The sequence below is a fragment of the Hippichthys cyanospilos genome, chromosome 5, assembly GCF_059441005.1.
Source record: "Hippichthys cyanospilos isolate Australia breed blue-spotted pipefish chromosome 5, RoL_Hcya_1.0, whole genome shotgun sequence".
NCBI lineage: Eukaryota > Metazoa > Chordata > Actinopteri > Syngnathiformes > Syngnathidae > Hippichthys > Hippichthys cyanospilos.
The window spans coordinates 7,352,511-7,375,229 of NC_142373.1; the positions used below are offsets into that span (position 1 = coordinate 7,352,511).

The window sequence follows — 22,719 nt, forward strand, 5'->3', positions numbered from 1 at the left end:
ACAGAAATTTCAATGTACAATGATGTTTTTAAAAAAACGGTCAAAATGTGCTCCACTCGGGCTGAAAACGCTTGTTTGGAACATTTCATTAATGTTGACTATAAATCATAAACTAAGCATTTTTCAGCTGAAATAATGAATGTAGTCCTCTTAATTCTTGCTTCTAAAGCATACGCAAGCAGAAATTTCAATGTACAATGATGTTTTTAAAAAAACAGTCAAAATGTGCTCCACTCGGGCTGAAAACGCTTGTTTGGGACATTACATTAATGTTGACTATAAATCATAAACTAAGCATTTTTCAGCTGAAATAATGAATGTAGTCCTCTTAATTCTTGCTTCTAAAGCATACGCAAACAGAAATTTCAATGTACAATGATGTTTTTAAAAAAGCGGTCAAAATGTGCTCCACTCGGGCTGAAAACGCTTGTTTGGGACATTACATTAATGTTGACTATAAATCATAAACTAAGCATTTTTCAGCTGAAATAATGAATGTAGTCCTCTTAATTCTTGCTTCTAAAGCATACGCAAACAGAAATTTCAATGTACAATGATGTTTTTAAAAAAACAGTCAAAATGTGCTCCACTCAGGCTGAAAACGCTGTTGGGGACATTTCATTAATATTGACTATTAATCAAAAACTAAGCATTTTTCAGCTGAAATAATGAATGTAGTCCTCTTAATTCTTGCTTCTAAAGCATACGAAAGCAGAAATTTCAATGTACAATGATGTTTTTAAAAAAACAGTCAAAATGTGCTCCACTCGGGCTGAAAACGCTGTTGGGGACATTTCATTAATGTTGACTATAAATCAAAAACTAAGCATTTTTCAGCTGAAATAATGAATGTAGTCCTCTTAATTCTTGCTTCTAAAGCATACGCAAGCAGAAATTTCAATGTACAATGATGTTTTTAAAAAAACAGTCAGAATGTGCTCCACTCGGGCTGAAAACGCTGTTGGGGACATTTCATTAATGTTGACTATAAATCATAAACTAAGCATTTTTCAGCTGAAATAATGAATGTAGTCCTCTTAATTCTTGCTTCTAAAGCATACGCAAACAGAAATTTCAATGTACAATGATGTTTTTAAAAAAACGGTCAAAATGTGCTCCACTCGGGCTGAAAACGCTTGTTTGGAACATTTCATTAATGTTGACTATAATTCATAAACTAAGCATTTTTCAGCTGAAATAATGAATGTAGTCCTCTTAATTCTTGCTTCTAAAGCATACGCAAGCAGAAATTTCAATGTACAATGATGTTTTTAAAAAAAACAGTCAAAATGTGCTCCACTCGGGCTGAAAACGCTGTTGGGGACATTTCATTAATGTTGACTATAAATCAAAAACTAAGCATTTTTCAGCTGAAATAATGAATGTAGTCCTCTTAACTCTTGCTTCTAAAGCATACGCAAGCAGAAATTTCAATGTACAATGATGTTTTTAAAAAAACAGTCAAAATGTGCTCCACTCGGGCTGAAAACGCTTGTTTGGGACATTACATTAATGTTGACTATAAATCATAAACTAAGCATTTTTCAGGTGAAATAATGAATGTAGTCCTCTTAATTCTTGCTTCTAAAGCATACGCAAACAGAAATTTCAATGTACAATGATGTTTTTAAAAAAACGGTCAAAATGTGCTCCACTCGGGCTGAAAACGCTTGTTTGGAACATTTCATTAATGTTGACTATAAATCATAAACTAAGCATTTTTCAGCTGAAATAATGAATGTAGTCCTCTTAACTCTTGCTTCTAAAGCATACGCAAGCAGAAATTTCAATGTACAATGATGTTTTTAAAAAAAACAGTCAAAATGTGCTCTACTCGGGCTGAAAACGCTGTTGGGGACATTTCATTAATGTTGACTATAAATCATAAACTAAGCATTTTTCAGCTGAAATAATGAATGTAGTCCTCTTAATTCTTGCTTCTAAAGCATACGCAAGCAGAAATTTCAATGTACAATGATGTTTTTAAAAAAACAGTCAAAATGTGCTCCACTCGGGCTGAAAACGCTTGTTTGGGACATTACATTAATGTTGACTATAATTCATAAACTAAGCATTTTTCAGCTGAAATAATGAATGTAGTCCTCTTAATTCTTGCTTCTAAAGCATACGCAAGCAGAAATTTCAATGTACAATGATGTTTTTAAAAAAAACAGTCAAAATGTGCTCCACTCGGGCTGAAAACGCTGTTGGGGACATTTCATTAATGTTGACTATAAATCAAAAACTAAGCATTTTTCAGCTGAAATAATGAATGTAGTCCTCTTAATTCTTGCTTCTAAAGCATACGCAAGCAGAAATTTCAATGTACAATGATGTTTTTAAAAAAACAGTCAAAATGTGCTCCACTCGGGCTGAAAACGCTGTTGGGGACATTTCATTAATGTTGACTATAAATCATAAACTAAGCATTTTTCAGCTGAAATAATGAATGTAGTCCTCTTAATTCTTGCTTCTAAAGCATACGCAAGCAGAAATTTCAATGTACAATGATGTTTTTAAAAAAACAGTCAAAATGTGCTCCACTTGGGCTGAAAACGCTTGTTTGGGACATTTCATTAATGTTGACTATAATTCATAAACTAAGCATTTTTCAGCTGAAATAATGAATGTAGTCCTCTTAATTCTTGCTTCTAAAGCATACGCAAACAGAAATTTCAATGTACAATGATGTTTTTAAAAAAAACAGTCAAAATGTGCTCCACTCGGGCTGAAAACGCTGTTGGGGACATTTCATTAATGTTGACTATAAATCAAAAACTAAGCATTTTTCAGCTGAAATAATGAATGTAGTCCTCTTAATTCTTGCTTCTAAAGCATACGCAAGCAGAAATTTCAATGTACAATGATGTTTTTAAAAAAACAGTCAAAATGTGCTCCACTCGGGCTGAAAACGCTGTTGGGGACATTTCATTAATGTTGACTATAAATCATAAACTAAGCATTTTTCAGCTGAAATAATGAATGTAGTCCTCTTAATTCTTGCTTCTAAAGCATACGCAAGCAGAAATTTCAATGTACAATGATGTTTTTAAAAAAACAGTCAAAATGTGCTCCACTCGGGCTGAAAACGCTTGTTTGGGACATTACATTAATGTTGACTATAAATCATAAACTAAGCATTTTTCAGCTGAAATAATGAATGTAGTCCTCTTAATTCTTGCTTCTAAAGCATACGCAAACAGAAATTTCAATGTACAATGATGTTTTTAAAAAAACGGTCAAAATGTGCTCCACTCGGGCTGAAAACGCTTGTTTGGAACATTTCATTAATGTTGACTATAAATCATAAACTAAGCATTTTTCAGCTGAAATAATGAATGTAGTCCTCTTAATTCTTGCTTCTAAAGCATACGCAAGCAGAAATTTCAATGTACAATGATGTTTTTAAAAAAAACAGTCAAAATGTGCTCCACTCGGGCTGAAAACGCTGTTGGGGACATTTCATTAATGTTGACTATAAATCATAAACTAAGCATTTTTCAGCTGAAATAATGAATGTAGTCCTCTTAATTCTTGCTTCTAAAGCATACGCAAGCAGAAATTTCAATGTACAATGATGTTTTTAAAAAAACAGTGTCATGTGATGAGGGCAATGGCGACACATAGTGGTGAACGCAGGTAGTGCAGCGATGTGATGGAATAATGCGCCATGTTGATGTAACATTGAGCCAAATTGATGTAAAATTATCATGTAAATTATTGGCTTAAGATACCAGTCAGAATTGACCTCGACTGGAATAAAACAAATAAATGAATATAATATAAATATAAATATATTATAAATAAATATATCATAAACAGCAGACACCAAATCATCTCTGAAGACAACCAACATTAAAGAAGTCCATGAAGTCAACTCACAATGTAGACACATTGTGAGGCCATAAGATCAAAGCAAGCTTTTAGCAATAAGTCATGCTCAATATTACTCTGTAACTGCCATTGGAAAAAGTGTCAATTGATCACAAATGTTAAGACCTATGTTCATGTTTATTCTGTAAATGTGCACATATGATATGTTATTGCCTTTTTTAGCCTGATTTGAAATATGCAACTTGTTATTACCATTTTAAACTGTATCTTTGATCAAGATACAGCTGAATCATATCGGAATGTTCGTGTGTTCAAGTGGAAAGTTACTAAACGGCCAGCACAGACACTGAGCTGCCAGGTCAGCATACCAAAAGAGGAACAAATGCCCATGTATGCTTATTTTTGGTGGAAAGGCTGCTGCCTGGCCTTGAGTTGATATTAGTCATGTCCGATCGTTCGATTAAAAGTGCTCAAAGTGTCACAGTGACACTTTCACTTCCTCCATTTAAGGCTAAGATCGTTCATTAAGGCTAAGATCGTTCAAAGTCCTCCATTTAAGGCTAAGATCGTTCAAAGTATGTTCCATTACGCGTACATCGAGTCATGGGATTGAGGTCCTATAAAAAGGCCAACACCCAAAACTCGTGGCTTCTCTTTTTGCCTTTGCCTGCCAAAAGCGTGAGGATCCTCTCCAGGCTTCGGGTGTAAACCACCAAGTCGGAGTAGGACTCTGTCACTCTCAGAATTGGACACTTTTTAAATTCTTGCGACGTTGTTAGCCTTCGGAGGATTTCAAGCAGCAAACCGGTAAGGAAGTCATTCTAAATTCTAAATCCATCCGATAGCCCAACTAATAATGTCATTAATTCGCAATGTAGGAGGATTGAAACTGATCACTTTGATCCTCTTTCAAAATTGGTATTAGACTTTTTAGAAACTTTCCACTCCTTTCATTATGTTTTAAAATCTTTATTTCATTATACTTGTTTTTGTGCATGGTTTTTCATAGCCTTGGACGAAGTTTTATCTTAATCATTTATTAGCTGAAAGACAAAATGTATTGAATGTGTTTTTGTGTTTTATGTATTAAGAGGGCATGGTAGGCCCAGCCATGTACTTTTTGATACTGTGAATAATTATTTGCTTTGCTTTCGCTAAATAAATACTTCAAAATTTCATTCTTTATTCTATCTCTGTCATTTTTATAGACCAAAATTAGAGAACCTCCTAGTCTTTTGTAAGTGAAATAATGATATTGCCTTTACATCGGCAGTGCCATTCTTGATTAAAGTTTAGTTACTCAGAGTTGGTTGAAGTTAAAACAAACGTACCCGAGTGGTCGTATAAGACTGCTAAACCCTATTCTGGTCTTAACAAGTGCAAATGATCAGCCATATATAATTTGCGTGTTTTTTCTACCTTCTCGTCTCAACGGTTACTCGACGAGTCGGCGGATTAAAGTAAGATGGGTAGACGCTTAAAAACTTAAAGGCTGTGAGCACCAGAACGTATCCTCCTCGACACCGGCTTACGCAGATGTCCGTCGCCTGGCGATACAGCGTTAGAGCTGTGCTGGACTAACGGGACGTCTTAACCCTTTACACGGAGAGTCGGTCAGGACTGTTAGTTGTCCTCAGATAGCTGACAGGACTGCGGTAAGAGCAGATCAGTCATGTGGCACCCCAGGATGGGACCCGATTAACAGATATTGCGTAAAAACGAGTATTTGAATCCACGGTTCCGAAAAATAGAAGTCGGTTTTATAGACGTTTTCTTCCCAAAACGTTGCGAGCGCGACTTAACCTTGAATAATTTCATGACTGAAAGCTTAAATTGATACATGATAGTATCTTTAAGGAATAGCCCGTCCTAGAAAAGAACTTTTCAAAGCGAAACTAGTGCGGTCTTGCGGCGAAAAGAATAAGACTGTCTTGTATCAAAGTGAGACAACGGCGACCAGTTTCCTCATTGTGTATGTGCCTAGTGTGGCTGATGTGCCTAGTGTGGCTGAAATGCGCTGCCAATTGCTGCTTTGGTGCGCAGTAAAATTAATGTTAATGTATTTAGCCGAAAGAGCGGCTGAAAATGCTATAGTCAGAGGAACTGTGTCATGGGATTGCGTAATCTATCGATTGGCAGAAGAAAAAGAGAAAACTGGAAGTCAGAAGAACTCAAAGAGTTTTAGACCAAAGCTTCCCTTTTTTTGATTTTTTTGGGTTCCTAGATGAGAACAGCAATCATCTGAGGAACAAGATTTTTAATGAACACTTGTTGCAGTGGTTGGCAATACTCTGTTGAATACAGACTTCCAGGAATTGCAAGCCTACACGGGACCAGTTGGTCCCTTGGGTTCTATTGCCTGTGGATCCTAGTGACTTGCAGCGTGGAATTCGCCTACCAGCGTGCACAAGTAAAAGTGACTTTTGAATGAAGACACTCTAGAACCATCGACAAGAAAACATCCCACCGTTGAAGACATCCAACGAAGAGACGACGAGCTTAAGTTGGAAGTCTTGGAAAAGTTTGAAGCAACGCTATAGAAAGTGAAGCTGAGTAACCAGAAACTGTAGTACGTCCCTGCCCCAAGGCGCAAAGGGGAGGCTTCGGAAAACGACAGTTTCACTCCTACAACATAAGAAGAAATTGCTAGGGAAGACAATGGCCACTAGCAGCAAGACGACAGAAAACCGTCTATTCTCCCTTGAAGAGGGAGCCATGAAAGAGGCACCAACACCTCAAGATTTTGGACAACATGACCTACCAGTACAGCTTGTGCTGTACGGAGGGGGCTTGCAGTATTGGCCCCAAGAAGAAAAGAGAACACTCGAACTGTTGAATCCATCCACCAAACCAGAAGACCTGGACAAAAAAGTGGAAGAAGCCGTCAGAACAAGCGGAATCTTCTACACCCAGCTCACTGGCGTTGGAGGCCAGCTGATCCTAGTGACAGGACACCCCACAGTGAAGTATTCCAAGGACGAAGCCGAGGGGTGGCTCAAATGGTGGATTGGAATGCTGGAAAAATACAATGTGATAACATTATCAAGCACTGCGCAAGTCTGGGACGCCGTAGTGAAGATGTTGGCCGCTGAAGCAAGAATTTCCAGTGAGCTGATCGGCCCAAAAGAGACGAAAGCGTCACCCCGTTACACCGAGCATCAGAAGTTCTACAACAAGATAGCTCAAATAGTTCAGAAGAAAAAAGGAAAAGTCGCACCCCTGCCCGAAAGAAACGACTCGGACATGGAAATCTTGATCAGGAGGAAGATCAAGACCAGGTGGTGACAGGCACCGAAGGAAGTTCCCGAGAACCTCCCAAGAGACAGAGCTACTTATCACAATTCAGCCCTCTCGTGAGGACAGAATCTCTGCCACCTATACCGTCTTCCAAGAGAACCTACATGGGAAACGGAATCACCCTGTACCAGTACTATGGTAGTATCTGGGACATAGTAGGGGATGCCCTCATCATGATCACGGATGAGACCCTATTCCCTTATGACAAGAAATTCCGAACGGAATTGTTAAGTGAAGGGGCAGAAGATTACAGAAGAGAAAGAATAGACTTCCTGGACCAAGACACCGGAGATCGCTTCATCGTGTTGAGCGGCGGAGCCTCCAATCATTATCTTTTGATACATGTTCGCTTCCCGAAGTGGGGAATCGAAGTGGAACAGAAAAACTACCTAGAGGAAATGGCCCAAAGCCTTGCCACTGCAGTAGACATGGCATTGGAAAGAGGAGCCAGAAGAGTAGCCATTGATGTAAATGGAATCAAGTCCGGACGGATGTCATGGAAAATTGCTGAAGACATCGCAGCCGGAGCCCTCAAGGTACATGTGTCTTCTTTGACTGCCAGAGAAAACGTAGAGTTTGTCATAGGGATATCTACGGGGCAGAAAAAAGAAAGAGAACAGGAAGCCATGAGAGTTAACTTGGAACAAGCTCTCAAGAAAGCTGAGCAACAGCTACAAGAAGCTCAACAACAGCAGGAAATGAGACAACCTGCGAGGCTGAAACCACCCAGCGTGGCTTCATCCATTTTGACCTCCACGCCAAGGAGTGTCACACCATCGCCTGTACCCAAACCAAGAACCAAAACAGTACCTGTACGAAATGAAGAAGTAGAGATAGCAGATGAAGCAGAACGAATGGTTAACGTGAGCGGAGGAGCACCAACCCCCAGCGGGATACCTGCGACTCCAGGAAAAAATAGCTCGCCCCGAGAGGAGCAAGCAAAGAAGAAAAGACGTCAGACCACTGTGGTAACATTTGACCCTGCAGCCGCAACACCACCGGAGTCAACGGACTCCTATTGCCCTCTACCACCGCGAACCCCTCGTGTCGAAGTTTTAGAAGCACTAAGAGCAGCACCTCAGAGCGCAGACAACAACACTGACGACGAAGGCATGGCTGCGTTCCCTGAACCAGTACCAGAGGTCCCGCAGAGTGAGGAAGAAAACCTCAGCAATGATGAGAACGAAACATCCGAAGATGAGCAGTGCCCGAAACAGCAGGCACTGACGGAGGGACTTCTGCTGAGGAAGAGGATCGACAGTCCGTAATATCATCGGCCTCCCCCGTAAGTACGGGGAGTCAGGCTCTGAAGGTGATTAGGGGAGCTACTCGCAAGGGCATTAAAAAGCCGCAGCCAATTTTGGACATCCACCGTGCGTCTGAACGAATGGCTAAAAATCCTGAGATAGGATGTCTCATGACCAAGGATGGGAGGAAGACTTTCATACCCGAAGTAGGACAAAGAGAGTACTTGCATCCCATGTTTTGGTTGGAAAGAAAAGAAGAAAAGGTGACCATAAATGTGAGGATCACCTACAGTGATGCCATGAATCTGCTGATACTGCCAACATACCACAATCTAGTGAGATGCACAGACCTAACCAAGAACTTCAGAGAGGGATTCGTGACTATCTTGTATGACGTAATGGGCAGAGTTTTGAAGCAGGCCGTTTATGATCATGCTAAAGCGGCGCTCAAAGCTTATGAAGAGTTGGATCAAGACGATGAGCCTACAACAACTGCTCCCGCACCGCTCGAAACAACACCACGAGTAGTGACTTTGTCAAAAAGGGGAATCAAGGCCACGGTTGACCAACCTGTCCAGAACGTGGGATATGGAATTGTGCACGAAAACCCTGAGAAGGACATGAAAGCCTTCAAGGCCCTGAAAACAATGGTTAGACCCAAGTACCAAAGAGAGACAACAAGAGAATACTTGTATGCAATATGGCCCCTGGTCCGAGATGCACCATGGGGAGAAGTGGCAAAGAAGATGTGGCTCCAATTCGTCACCGGAGATCCCGTCGGCCCGGAAGAAACTGCAGACGAGGTCTACAAAAGATGGGTGGATGACGAAGAGGAGGATGAAGATACCTACATCGACAGAGCCAAAGACCAACTGAAACAAGGGGTAACACTACTGAATGTGTGGTACAAGTTGAAACAAGTCATAACCCCTACTAGATACGTCAAAGTGTTAAGAAGAATTACAGAAGAAAGAGGAAGTGATACAACTTTCATAAGGATGGGTCCAGATGCAACTTTAAACAAAATTGAGGCGTCAATCAAGCAATGGGACCGGCTGGCCAAGCACTACAGTGAGAAGAGGAAGGCCTCGGCCACCCCTAATCGCTCGCGAGGGAATGAACAAACGCCAGCGCCGAGACCACAGCAACAACAACAACAACAACAACAAAAGCAAGCCTACAGTAAGCCTCAACAACAATCAAGGTCGAACTACTCAAAGGATCGACAGCAGAAACCAGCTGAAGACCAAGGACAAAGTTCAAACAGCAACTTAAAGCAGGTCTACAAAAAGACAGGACCTGGAGCATATGTCTCAAAAGAAGAATATTTGAAAATGACACCAGAAGAAAAGAAGGCTCTCCATGAAGCTCGTAAAGAAGCGAGCTCTGGAGAGCCCCAGCAATGATGGCAGACGAGGCACGGGTCATTCTGTTGAAAGGTGCCTACCGAAGAGGAGACTGTCTCTATGCTGACATCGAGGGAGTACCCTACTTGGTGGACACAGGAGAACAGGTGTCGATGACCCGTAGAGCCTTAAAGCCACTAGGACACCTATCAGTAATAGTTGCAAATGGACGAAGAGAACAAATGAAATATGGAATATGGCTAGGAATTGTTTGGATCCTTGGCCCTTACAATTTATTGTCATTAAGAGATTTGGAAGAAATGCAAAGACCCAAAAACAAGCGACAATCAATGCAGAAGAGATTGAAAAGACTGAAGATGAAAGCAATACGAGTAGGTCCAACAGGAATCGCACCACCGCAAGAATGGTACAAACCAGTGGACGTGCCCGCTGTAAGAGAACAACAAGTACAAGATAGCGATTTGTCGCCTGAAGGAAAAGAAAAATTGGCCAAGATCTTGGACAAAGCAGTTGTGGCACACTTCAAGAACGACTGCGGAGACCTTGGACCAAGGTATGTGCACACAATCGAAGGAGGAGTGCACCCACCAGTGAGACAGTACCCAATCAATCCGGGAGCTGTAACAGAAATGGACACAATAGTGAGAGAACTATTGGCACTTGACATAATCAGAAGAGAAGAAAATCCCATCACAAACAGCCCAATACAAGCCGTGAAGAAACCAGATGCAGTTGGAGGAGGATGGAGGCCAGTGATCAACTTTAAGGCTCTCAATCGCCGGACAGTAGCGAATCGAGCTAGCCTCATCAACCCCCAAGCTTCACTGAAGACTCTGACAGTAAGAAAATACAAATCGTGCATTGACCTTGCAAATGGATTTTTCTCCATGAGACTAGCCAAAGCTTCGCAAGGAAAAACAGCCTTCACCCACAAAGGCAAAGCCTATGTGTGGCAAAGATTGCCACAAGGCTACAAGAATTCACCCAACGTGTTCCAGACAGCAGTTTTGGAAGTGCTGGATGGACTGGATGTCACAGTGTACATTGACGATGTGTTCATTGCCAGTGACACGGAAGAAGAACATCTGGACACGCTGCAAAAGGTGATTGAAAGAGTCTCAGTCGCAGGTCTCAAACTCAATCTGAAGAAATGCCAACTTGCAAGATTCCAAGTGGACTACTTGGGTTTTCAAGTGACTGAGGACCTGGGACTATCAGAAGGATATCGGAACAAGATTGAAGCAATCCAGCCACCGAAATCCGAGAATGACCTGCAGAAAATATTGGGATTGTGCAACTACGTCAGAGATCATGTTCCCTACTACCAGAGAAATGCACGACCGCTGTACGCCAAGCTGAGGAAAACAGCGGATGATCAGAAACTATGGACATGGTCAGCAAAAGACCAACAAAACTTGGAAAACCTGAAACAAGCAGTCAGGGAAGCTGTGCGACTAGAAACAAGAATCTTAACAGCAAGATTAGTTGCTGTTATACTCTGCGAGGGAGAAGAGGCAATGGTAAGCGTCAGCAATGAAGGAGCAGGACTAGTTGCCTTGTGGACCTACACACTGGATGATGTGGAGAAGAAGTTTCCACAAGAAGAAAGGGAGCTAGCAATAATTGCCAAGTATTGGAGCTCTTTGAAAGACTTGGCCCAAGGACAAGGCATCAAGGTGGTCACTCAAAGCAATGTCCACCGATTCCTGAGAAAAGCAACCCTCGAGAGCACCAAAGCCACTAACGTCCGATGGGGAAGATGGGAAGACATCCTGTTGGACCCCGACCTGGAAATCGGACCTGACAAGGCTGGCAAAAAGCCAAAGGTGGAAGAAAAAGAAAAAGAGAAGCCCTACGACTGGGTTCTTTACACCGATGGCTCGAAGAAAGCCGAAGATCAAAAAGCCCATTGGGGCTTCATACTCAAAGAAAACGGGGAAGAACGAATAAGACGCAAAGGAAAAACATCCGGCAGTGCACAAGCAGGAGAAGCTACAGCAGTGCTGGAAGGACTTTTGGAAGTCATGACAAGAAACATAAAACGAGTGAGACTCATAACTGACAGCCACTATTGTGCCCAAGCTCTCATGGAAGATCTGACCATCTGGGAAGAGAATGGTTACGAGAGCGCAAAAGGGAAACCTATTGCACATAGTGAGCTATGGAAAAAGATAGCCGAGATAAGGTTATACCTGAACATTGATGTTGTCCACCAGAGAGCCCACGTCAAGGAGGGGGCTCACTGGAAAGGTAATGATGAAGTTGACCGATACGTCCAAGAGAGAAAAGTTGTAGTTGTAGGAGCAACAAGCTGGGACAAGACCCCGCGTGGAAGAGTGGTCCCAGAAGAGTTCGTGAGGGAAGTGGTTACGGCCGTACATGAAGCGCTAGGCCACGGAGGCCCTTTGCCCACACGAAAAGAGTTGGAAAAGTTGGAACTTTGGATTCCCGACAAGAAAATCCGCGAAGTTCTACGCGACTGCGTACCATGTAACCAATACAACGCAGGACGACGAGGACAGCGGGCGGATGGACTGACAATCAAGAGCACTGTTCCCTGGGGATCAATCTGCATGGACGTAGCAGGACCCATGGGAGTAAACGGCACTAAAGGTGAGAAGTACCTTATTGTGCTTGTGGACTCAATGTCAGGACACTTTGGCGTGAACGCAGTGAGAAAAGCTAACGCCAATAGTGTCATAAAAACCCTGAATGAGGGATGCAAATGGCTTGGCATACCAAAGGAACTAAGAACAGACAATGGGACTCATTTCAAGAACGCTCAAGTGGACAAATGGTGTCAAAAGTGGGGAGTGACAAGGATCTACTCGCCCCCTTACACACCACAAGCCAACGGCGTTGCTGAAAGGACCATTGGCCTAGTCAAAAATTGGCTAGGAAAAAATGCAAATGGAAAAGAATGGAGTGAAAAATTGGTGGAACTGGGCGTCAACCTGAACGGGAGAAGTCGAACTGACAGACCCTCCCCTTCGGAAGAATTGAACCAACGGCCTTTCGTTGCCCAAGAGGCGGGGCGAACATCAGATATAAAGACTCAACCAGCAAGAAAATGCCCATTTCGTGTTGGTCAGCGAGTCTGGATCAAGTCCCGAGAAGCGCCAAGCCATCTTGCAGTAAAAGCTAAGTATGACCGAACTGACATTGTTGAAGAAATATTAGACAGAAATACAGTGCGTCTAAAGAAGCGAGGAATTCAAGGAGTGGAGCAGCTCAAACCACTATCAGCTGATTCAGCTCCAACCAAGAGTAACTAAAACAAAAGAAGAAATGGCATCAGAATTTGTACCACCCTATGTCCGCATTGCCGCGGTCAGAGGAGCGGTCGTCACACGAAGAACCGCAGGAGGAATTTATGTTGGAAGAGCGCTCATGAATTTGAGCAATGCCAAGAAAGGATATCTGCTGAAGGATGCAGATGAACACTTCGAATGGACACTGGATCAAGAAGCCTGTGTCATTTGCCTGAGACCAAACGCCCTGCGCACTCTGTTCTCCGGAGCCAGCTACTTGAAGCCAACGGATCTTGAGTTGAGCCCGGAGGAGCAGATTGAAGCGGAGGGAGGCTATGGCCTGGAAGGAAGAATCTCTCCGGCCAAAGTATTAGACTCATATGTATGTGAGCTATGCAGAATGAATCCACTACCAAGGATCAAGTTCTTCGCTCAGTGGAGCCTGGATCTCAGGAAAGCTGACCCAACTGACGGGAAGTGCCGTTGTGTGTGGGACGGCTTTGAGGTGAGATTCTGTGACCAGTGCTTGGAAAACATAACGGCAGGAAAACTTGTCCAACTGAATGAAGCAACTGGAGGAGAACTGACAAGAGCAGTAAGCCCGCTGATTCCGTTGCCACCTCTCCTTACACACGGGGTGGGCAACGGCCAGTGGAGTAAACAGTTGGAGGTGCTGATAGCCCAGAATTGGCCTGAAGCTCCTTCTTCTGTTCCGGCGTGGCTCCGACGACTGGTGGAGCCTGTATCAAGTGTGATGTATGTGGAAAGCTACGGAGAAGATCCACAAATCAACAAAGTGAGGAGAAAATTGGAAAACGCAACACAAGGCCTGTGGACACTGACAACCTGGGCTAGACTGTTGAAAGAAATGATTCACTCCGGAGCGACCCAGGAATGGGAAGATGGACCAAAAGCACCCGAAGAGATCATTGGAGCGGACAGTGCACTACACACCTATGTCACTGCCCTAGATCTCACAGAAAAAGAATTGCAGTACAAGAAGAAGGTAATTTGTTACCACCTGGCGCCGTACACCAGCAGTGGAAGCAGGACACCCAGAGAAGAAGAATTTGGAAAACTCTGGTACCGACCACGTCCTGGGAGAATACGACACCCGGAACAAGCCGTCATAATCAAAATCGCTTTCCAAGTCACGATGATACCTTATGATGGGATCTATGCCTTGGCCATAAAGCTGGGGGTGGGGACCGCCGAAAATTACCTAGAAAAACCAATAGGTGGAAATTCAGCGGAATCCGGTGAAGAAACTGAAACAGCGGATGAAGAGATAAATGATGACAAAGCAGAAGAATCCAAAAAAGGGCAGTCCCCAGAAGAGGAGGAACCAACTGAGGCTCCGCCCCCCAAGCTTAAAAAGCCCAGCCTGACCGACAAGCTTCCAATCTTGACTAGACATCTGAGCAAAGAGTCAGCAGAGAAGGAACTCTCCAGGCTGTGGAAGAGACCGTCAACCAAGACCGAGGGAACCGAGAACCGCCTGGCCATACTTGGTGAAGCATGCAGCCGGCAATTGGAACCCAAAACGACCTCAGTGGAGGGAGAAACAACAGAAACAGAGCAATGATCCATGGTGCGCTCTACAAGGATCATGACTACGTGCATATTGACCACACGACTGAAACGGACAAAGAGAAGAAGAAACTGGAAAACGAAGTTTTGATACAATCTATTGGAGAAGAGAAGGCGAAAATATACACAAATTACCATGCTTTGAATGACTTGATAAGAGAACGTGCAGGTAAGAAATTTCCTTTTATGCTTAGAGGACGCCTGGACTACTCACATTCATGCATCGGTAAGATGTCTCATAATTATCTCATTGAAACCGACATCACTTTCCGCAACGGAGATTACTCCGAACCCAAGAAAACCAAAGAACAGCTGCAGGAGGACTGGGGCTCAATGCCAAATCTGTTTAGCAACCCGCAGTGGTGCTATGCGGAAGCAATACTCAAGTATCCTACGCCTCGACAAGGAACTGAGCTTTGGAGAACAAAATTCCCCCCTGGATTGCCTTGGGTGCTGAATGCCCACCAGGATGAAGACATACTTGTCAGATGGGGACCAAACTACTATGATAATGTACAACCGCCTTACATCGAGATCTCCAGGACCACCAAGGAGGACAAAGAACTCCTGTGGACAAACGATAGAGCCATGTTTTTGGAAATCAAGAAAAGAGAAGCTGAAGAAGCAGTTGGGACCTACAACAACTTCAAACAAGTGCTGATTGTGAAAGTTGTAGGAGAAGACTTCTGCCGAGACAACCCACCGACTTTTTCATGCTTAAGAAACCATGAGTCCAGCAGAAACTCTTATTGGAAATTGACCTCACTGTTGGATGAATGGAGGCAACCTGTGTACGAAGAATTGATACAGGTATTGCAAATAAGACCAATTAGAGCTTGGAGCAGAGAGGAACACAAGAACCGCGCAGCGGGAGTTAAGGAACTGCCAGGAGAAGGGCGGGACCAAGAGGTTGAAGGCCCCTCCCCCAAACCAGGCGTGGTCCAAGTCACTGCGTGGAAGTGGGCGATGGCTGAAGACTACAAGAGGATTAGAGGAGCGAAGGGTCAGAAGTGGCAGACATCCAGCAAGAGAGCATCGAAGAAGACCTCTTGGAGAGCGGTCTCCACTTAGAAGACCCCATGGACAACGAACCAGAACCGGGCTCCTACCTCCACCAAACATCCCCGCAATTGATTTATGCCAACATTGAACCGATATACAAGAACACAGAACTCCTCAACGATCCAAGCTCTCCTCAAAGTGATGCACCTGAAGACCCATCTAAAGTGGTGCACCACTATGAGGAACCAGTGGTTGTAAGCCAACAACCACAGTCAATGGAAGAAATAGAATTGGTGCCTATTGAAGAAGCTGAACCTCCGATGATATCTACCCAGGATTTCAGCCCCAGCAGAGGCTTCCCTTTATACAAGCCATCCATCTTGCCTTTGGATGAGATACCTTGGGAAAAATATGTTTGCCGAATACTGTTTACTTGTTGTACGATAATCTTAGTAGCAGTATGGCTCAACTGCTGGTTCGGTGACATACGAAGCTGCAGAAAAATTGTCAAGCCTGACCCGCTAGAAATGACAAAATTCGAATATGGAACAAGCAAAGAATACAACCAGACCTGTTGGAAAACCCGAAGCAAGAAGATCAAGATACAATGGACCTACCCATACCCACTGATTGATTCTGGGGGGCTCGAAGGACTTATCAGAAAAGTTAAGGACGATTTGAAACCCAGAGTCAAGACAGGGATTGAACTCCTGAAGAATGCAACAACGTTTCGAGACCACAAAGAAGACTTTGAATTCACAGTCCATGATGTGTGGATGCTTGCTGGAAAATTGGACACTCTAGCTGAAATCATTTTGTTGATAAAGAAAGAAACTAGGTTAGTTAGAAGAAATTGGATTAAAATAGGGAATGAAACAGGAAAATGGCACTATTCGTCATATTGCTCTCCCCTTCCCGGGCGTGATGACGGAGAATGGATCGAGGGGACCAATTGGGTAAGAGACGCTCCAAAACCTAATAACACTTGTATTGATTTCCGCCCTAAGTGGGAACCTTGTTGGAGTTGTTTGAAATTAAATTGTGTGCCTGAAAAATTGTTAACCACTCCGGCACCAGTCCCCGCTAACCGTCATGCGCCGTTTAGAGCTAGAAATAAGAAAAGATTGGGGAGATCTATAAAAGTTCTAGCTAAACACAAACTTGACATAACAAAGCATCAGGTCACAAATGTATGTCTTTTGGCACAAAAACTTTCAAAGTGTTATTGGAATGTTGGCAGTAAATGTACTGAACAATTCCAGGTTTTAGTAGCCACAAGCATTTCTAACCCTGAATTTGAGGTAGCAAACCTCTGGGTAGACTCCCCCATCCAACCAATAACTAAAGTAGATTATGAACATTGGTTGAATGTGTCTCTCCCCTGGCTATGGGAGAAAAGACTTGACCTCTGGTATGAATATAGAACCACCCAAGGCTCTCACCATTTTTTCAAAACGCCTCAGAACATGTGGGTTCAGCGACTCCCAAACCCAGATGATCTGATGTCTGTACCACAAAATGATTTTGACAAAATTGATAAATGCGTAGCAGATAGAATCTACGACGCTCTGCACCAACAACAATGGTCTGTAGGGAACTCACCAAGGTGCCCCCTATACGAAGTTCAAAAGCTAATTTCGGTGCAATGGTTATATAATTGTTCTGGCCTAAAAACCAACAAAACTGTGAAGGGAATCTTACAGCAATGGAAAGAATTCCACACCAGAGATCTCACAAGAACATGGTGGGGTTTTTGGAAAACTGAAATGAAACAATATGTAATGCCTTGCCTAAATGTGTCGACCAACTACTGGGTCAAGTATCAGTATGTTGCAACTGTCTACTCCAAAGAACAGGACATTTGGCCCTCGTACACTCCGTACTTGTATGCCACTCCTAGACCTTGGAGGATGATTTGTAACAAAGAAAAGACTCAATGTTCAGTTACTTTGGCCCGACGACCTTGCAACACTTGGCCCCAGTGGAAAGATTATTGTCAAGAGAACTTTCCTGATGACGGTTCTACTGACGATGAAGGAGCCCTTTGGACAAAGCAGTCCGACGGGACATGGAAACGCAATCGACACGGAAATGAGACTTTCTGCCAGAAATGGATGAAAGACTACCAACTGTTCATCGCAAGACATCGGACTGCACCCTCCAGATACAGGCCTAATCAACCTCATCCCCTTCGCCAAATCATTGAAGGACACGCGCTCAGAAGGAGCCTGTGCTGGGGACAGGAAGTGATTGGCTACGACTGGGTGGGCCCGAATAAAATCTACAACAACGGGACTTGTCACTCCCCCGCTGAACACTGGCTGCAGTGTGGCAGCGGCACTGACCTCCATGATTGCGCATGGTACGAAGTGGTTGGCCTGGCCTTTGTCAAAACCACCAAGGCAGCCATTAGAACCAGCGTTGAGATTGTGGGGGAAGGGATGTCTGCTGTTGGAGATTGGATGGCTGAAGCAATTGGAGGACTGTGGAGATGGATTCTGCTGGCGATCGGAATCATCGCCGTTGCAGGATGTATCTACCTCATCACCAAGGGCGGAGTCCAGCGATTCATCTCACCGAGGGGACGACCCAAGACAACCTCCGATGACGCAAAAGCCAGCCCACGAAATGAAACCGCGCCCGAGGGGTGGAGCCAAACTGCCTATAAGAGCCGCGGCTCAGCGGCACGCTAGTCACTTGGTCTCTCGGGTCCAAGCTGAGCACTCAAAGGTGGAAAGGTAACCTTGCTGAACCATGGCAAACAATCTTAATGATACTACTTACGGACGACCTGGCACCGTCACTGAAGTAAGTAATGAAATTGAATTTTGGATAATTTTTGCTATTTGGATAGGATATAGCTGCACTGGCTATTGGGATTGGCGACAATTTACTCGACCTTTAATTCTAATTGTTTCTATATCCAAAGTTTTGGTATTAAGGCTGCTGTTCCGTACTTACACGTATGGCATGGGCCTTTTTCTTGTGTACATGCATGGGCGAGTGAAAATCAACCTCAACACAGCTGTGGGGATAGCGGAAACTGTCCTGCTGCTCTGCTGGCTGGTGTTAGACGTTGTGTCTGCCTTTTTCTTCCCTCTAGTCTACGGGGCTACTATTCTTGAAGGTGTGCTAGCCATGGCTCTGGCTTTGTATGTTATGGGCCTGGTGACACGGCTTAAGTGCCGCACCAGCTCCAGCCAAGTCTGGGTTATACGCACAGTCAAGCTAGTACTATGGGGCATAGTATGGGGAATAATCTCCCTGTTACTATGGCTTGGTATAGTTAGTCAATTGGTTTTAATAGCCTGGTTCTTTACTTATTCTGCATTTTTTACCCTTCCACCTCGGAATGCCAATCACGATGATAATTTGCCTAGACTTCATACATACACACCCCAAACACCCACATCACCAAGACGCACTCACACTGATCCACCACATGCACCCATACCACAACAGCACCCTTACACTGATACTCCACCGGTTATACCAAATTATACCGGACACAACCTTTCCAATTCTACTTCTTATGTTGCTAGAATCGCGCTCCCTAGTCCTCACCAGTCTCTGGAGATTATATCACCAGTGATTGCTGGACGACCTGGAGCTCCCAAGTAATACAGTTCTTCTGTATCTCGGTCGAAGCGAGCGGCAAAAAAGGGCAACCAAAAAATGTACAAAAAAATTAAGGAAGCTCCTGCCGAATAGGAGCAATTCGGTTTTTTGATCTTGTGGTTATGAAAATTATAGGTGAGCCTCCCTTCCTGTCTCCTGTGCGGGACCGAACGAGTGTGCTTCGCCTGGGTCGTGGGGAAGTCCTTCATGGGTTCCTGTTGCTTCCCTCCACCCTACTGTTCGGGGCCAAACTGGTTCCTGCCTGATGGTGTCTATATCAGAAATGATGCATGTCTGCTTTCAGAGCTTCGGCTGTCCCTGGAAGGATTTACAGGGCTAATATTCGGAGCCAAACTGGTTAAGATGACCCGAGGCAGTTCACGTTTGCCTCCATCTCTTGTCCAGGATGGAAGTACTGCGCTCGGTTTTGTTCATTCTTTGACTCATTTAACTTGGCGTTTTCCTGATTCCAGTCGCTGTATTACCTCTCACCTTAACAGTGGTCTTTGTGTCGCTACAAGCCCTAGAAGGATGCCCAAGCCGAGTCCTCCGGTGGCTGACGCCGGAGTCCCTGAGTCGGCTCCCGCTGTTACCACTGAGGCCCCCTTGAGCATCCCAGTACAACCTAAGAGCCCGGTAATTGTACCGGTCTCGCCTATGTGGTCAGGAGCAACCTCCCCTCCGACCCTGTCACCCCAGGTTCGCTCGCCCATGGTGTGCGATTGCGGAGACCTTAATGATGGGGATACCCATGGGGATTCGGAGGAGGACGTTGTGGATGATGATGACCTGGCTCCCCCCACTGATGCCCCTCCTCGAGCTGACTCGCCCCTGCTATCTCTGCATGCTGCATTGCATGTATCCACATTGGCTATGATGACTGACTTTTCGCAGTCATCCAACACTGGGGTTGAGGATCTGCTCGACGAGATTAGGCGGGAACATCAGTTGGACTACGACTTCTGAGGGTTCTCCGGGATGGCCATGCCAAGGCTGCCTGGTACTGAATCCAAGGAGGGGGTGTCATGTGATGAGGGCAATGGCGACACATAGTGGTGAACGCAGGTAGTGCAGCGATGTGATGGAATAATGCGCCATGTTGATGTAACATTGAGCCAAATTGATGTAAAATTATCATGTAAATTATTGGCTTAAGATACCAGTCAGAATTGACCTCGACTGGAATAAAACAAATAAATGAATATAATATAAATATAAATATATTATAAATAAATATATCATAAACAGCAGACACCAAATCATCTCTGAAGACAACCAACATTAAAGAAGTCCATGAAGTCAACTCACAATGTAGACACATTGTGAGGCCATAAGATCAAAGCAAGCTTTTAGCAATAAGTCATGCTCAATATTACTCTGTAACTGCCATTGGAAAAAGTGTCAATTGATCACAAATGTTAAGACCTATGTTCATGTTTATTCTGTAAATGTGCACATATGATATGTTATTGCCTTTTTTAGCCTGATTTGAAATATGCAACTTGTTATTACCATTTTAAACTGTATCTTTGATCAAGATACAGCTGAATCATATCGGAATGTTCGTGTGTTCAAGTGGAAAGTTACTAAACGGCCAGCACAGACACTGAGCTGCCAGGTCAGCATACCAAAAGAGGAACAAATGCCCATGTATGCTTATTTTTGGTGGAAAGGCTGCTGCCTGGCCTTGAGTTGATATTAGTCATGTCCGATCGTTCGATTAAAAGTGCTCAAAGTGTCACAGTGACACTTTCACTTCCTCCATTTAAGGCTAAGATCGTTCATTAAGGCTAAGATCGTTCAAAGTCCTCCATTTAAGGCTAAGATCGTTCAAAGTATGTTCCATTACGCGTACATCGAGTCATGGGATTGAGGTCCTATAAAAAGGCCAACACCCAAAACTCGTGGCTTCTCTTTTTGCCTTTGCCTGCCAAAAGCGTGAGGATCCTCTCCAGGCTTCGGGTGTAAACCACCAAGTCGGAGTAGGACTCTGTCACTCTCAGAATTGGACACTTTTTAAATTCTTGCGACGTTGTTAGCCTTCGGAGGATTTCAAGCAGCAAACCGGTAAGGAAGTCATTCTAAATTCTAAATCCATCCGATAGCCCAACTAATAATGTCATTAATTCGCAATGTAGGAGGATTGAAACTGATCACTTTGATCCTCTTTCAAAATTGGTATTAGACTTTTTAGAAACTTTCCACTCCTTTCATTATGTTTTAAAATCTTTATTTCATTATACTTGTTTTTGTGCATGGTTTTTCATAGCCTTGGACGAAGTTTTATCTTAATCATTTATTAGCTGAAAGACAAAATGTATTGAATGTGTTTTTGTGTTTTATGTATTAAGAGGGCATGGTAGGCCCAGCCATGTACTTTTTGATACTGTGAATAATTATTTGCTTTGCTTTCGCTAAATAAATACTTCAAAATTTCATTCTTTATTCTATCTCTGTCATTTTTATAGACCAAAATTAGAGAACCTCCTAGTCTTTTGTAAGTGAAATAATGATATTGCCTTTACATCGGCAGTGCCATTCTTGATTAAAGTTTAGTTACTCAGAGTTGGTTGAAGTTAAAACAAACGTACCCGAGTGGTCGTATAAGACTGCTAAACCCTATTCTGGTCTTAACAAGTGCAAATGATCAGCCATATATAATTTGCGTGTTTTTTCTACCTTCTCGTCTCAACGGTTACTCGACGAGTCGGCGGATTAAAGTAAGATGGGTAGACGCTTAAAAACTTAAAGGCTGTGAGCACCAGAACGTATCCTCCTCGACACCGGCTTACGCAGATGTCCGTCGCCTGGCGATACAGCGTTAGAGCTGTGCTGGACTAACGGGACGTCTTAACCCTTTACACGGAGAGTCGGTCAGGACTGTTAGTTGTCCTCAGATAGCGGACAGGACTGTGGTAAGAGCAGATCAGTCAACAGTCAAAATGTGCTCCACTCGGGCTGAAAACGCTTGTTTGGGACATTACATTAATGTTGACTATAATTCATAAACTAAGCATTTTTCAGCTGAAATAATGAATGTAGTCCTCTTAATTCTTGCTTCTAAAGCATACGCAAGCAGAAATTTCAATGTACAATGATGTTTTTAAAAAAAACAGTCAAAATGTGCTCCACTCGGGCTGAAAACGCTGTTGGGGACATTTCATTAATGTTGACTATAAATCATAAACTAAGCATTTTTCAGCTGAAATAATGAATGTAGTCCTCTTAATTCTTGCTTCTAAAGCATACGCAAGCAGAAATTTCAATGTACAATGATGTTTTTAAAAAAACAGTCAAAATGTGCTCCACTCGGGCTGAAAACGCTTGTTTGGGACATTACATTAATGTTGACTATAAATCATAAACTAAGCATTTTTCAGCTGAAATAATGAATGTAGTCCTCTTAATTCTTGCTTCTAAAGCATACGCAAACAGAAATTTCAATGTACAATGATGTTTTTAAAAAAACGGTCAAAATGTGCTCCACTCGGGCTGAAAACGCTTGTTTGGGAC

At 43.4% G+C, this 22,719-nt stretch overlaps 1 protein-coding gene across 6 annotated transcripts in view; it reads left to right on the forward strand.

Moving 5' to 3' along the window:
• Nucleotides 1-21,710, forward strand: part of LOC148423274 (uncharacterized) — a 153,639-nt gene extending 131,929 nt beyond the window's left edge. For all 6 annotated transcript variants that reach the window (XM_088415790.1, XM_088415785.1, XM_088415788.1 and 3 more), the window contains one exon: nt 19,342-21,710. In XM_088415790.1, the coding sequence (XP_088271916.1) occupies nt 19,414-20,172 (759 nt within the window). In that variant the 5' untranslated portion in view covers nt 19,342-19,413 and the 3' untranslated portion in view covers nt 20,173-21,710. The remainder of the gene's footprint in view (nt 1-19,341) is intronic.
• The last annotated feature ends 1,009 nt before the right edge of the window (nt 21,711-22,719 follow it).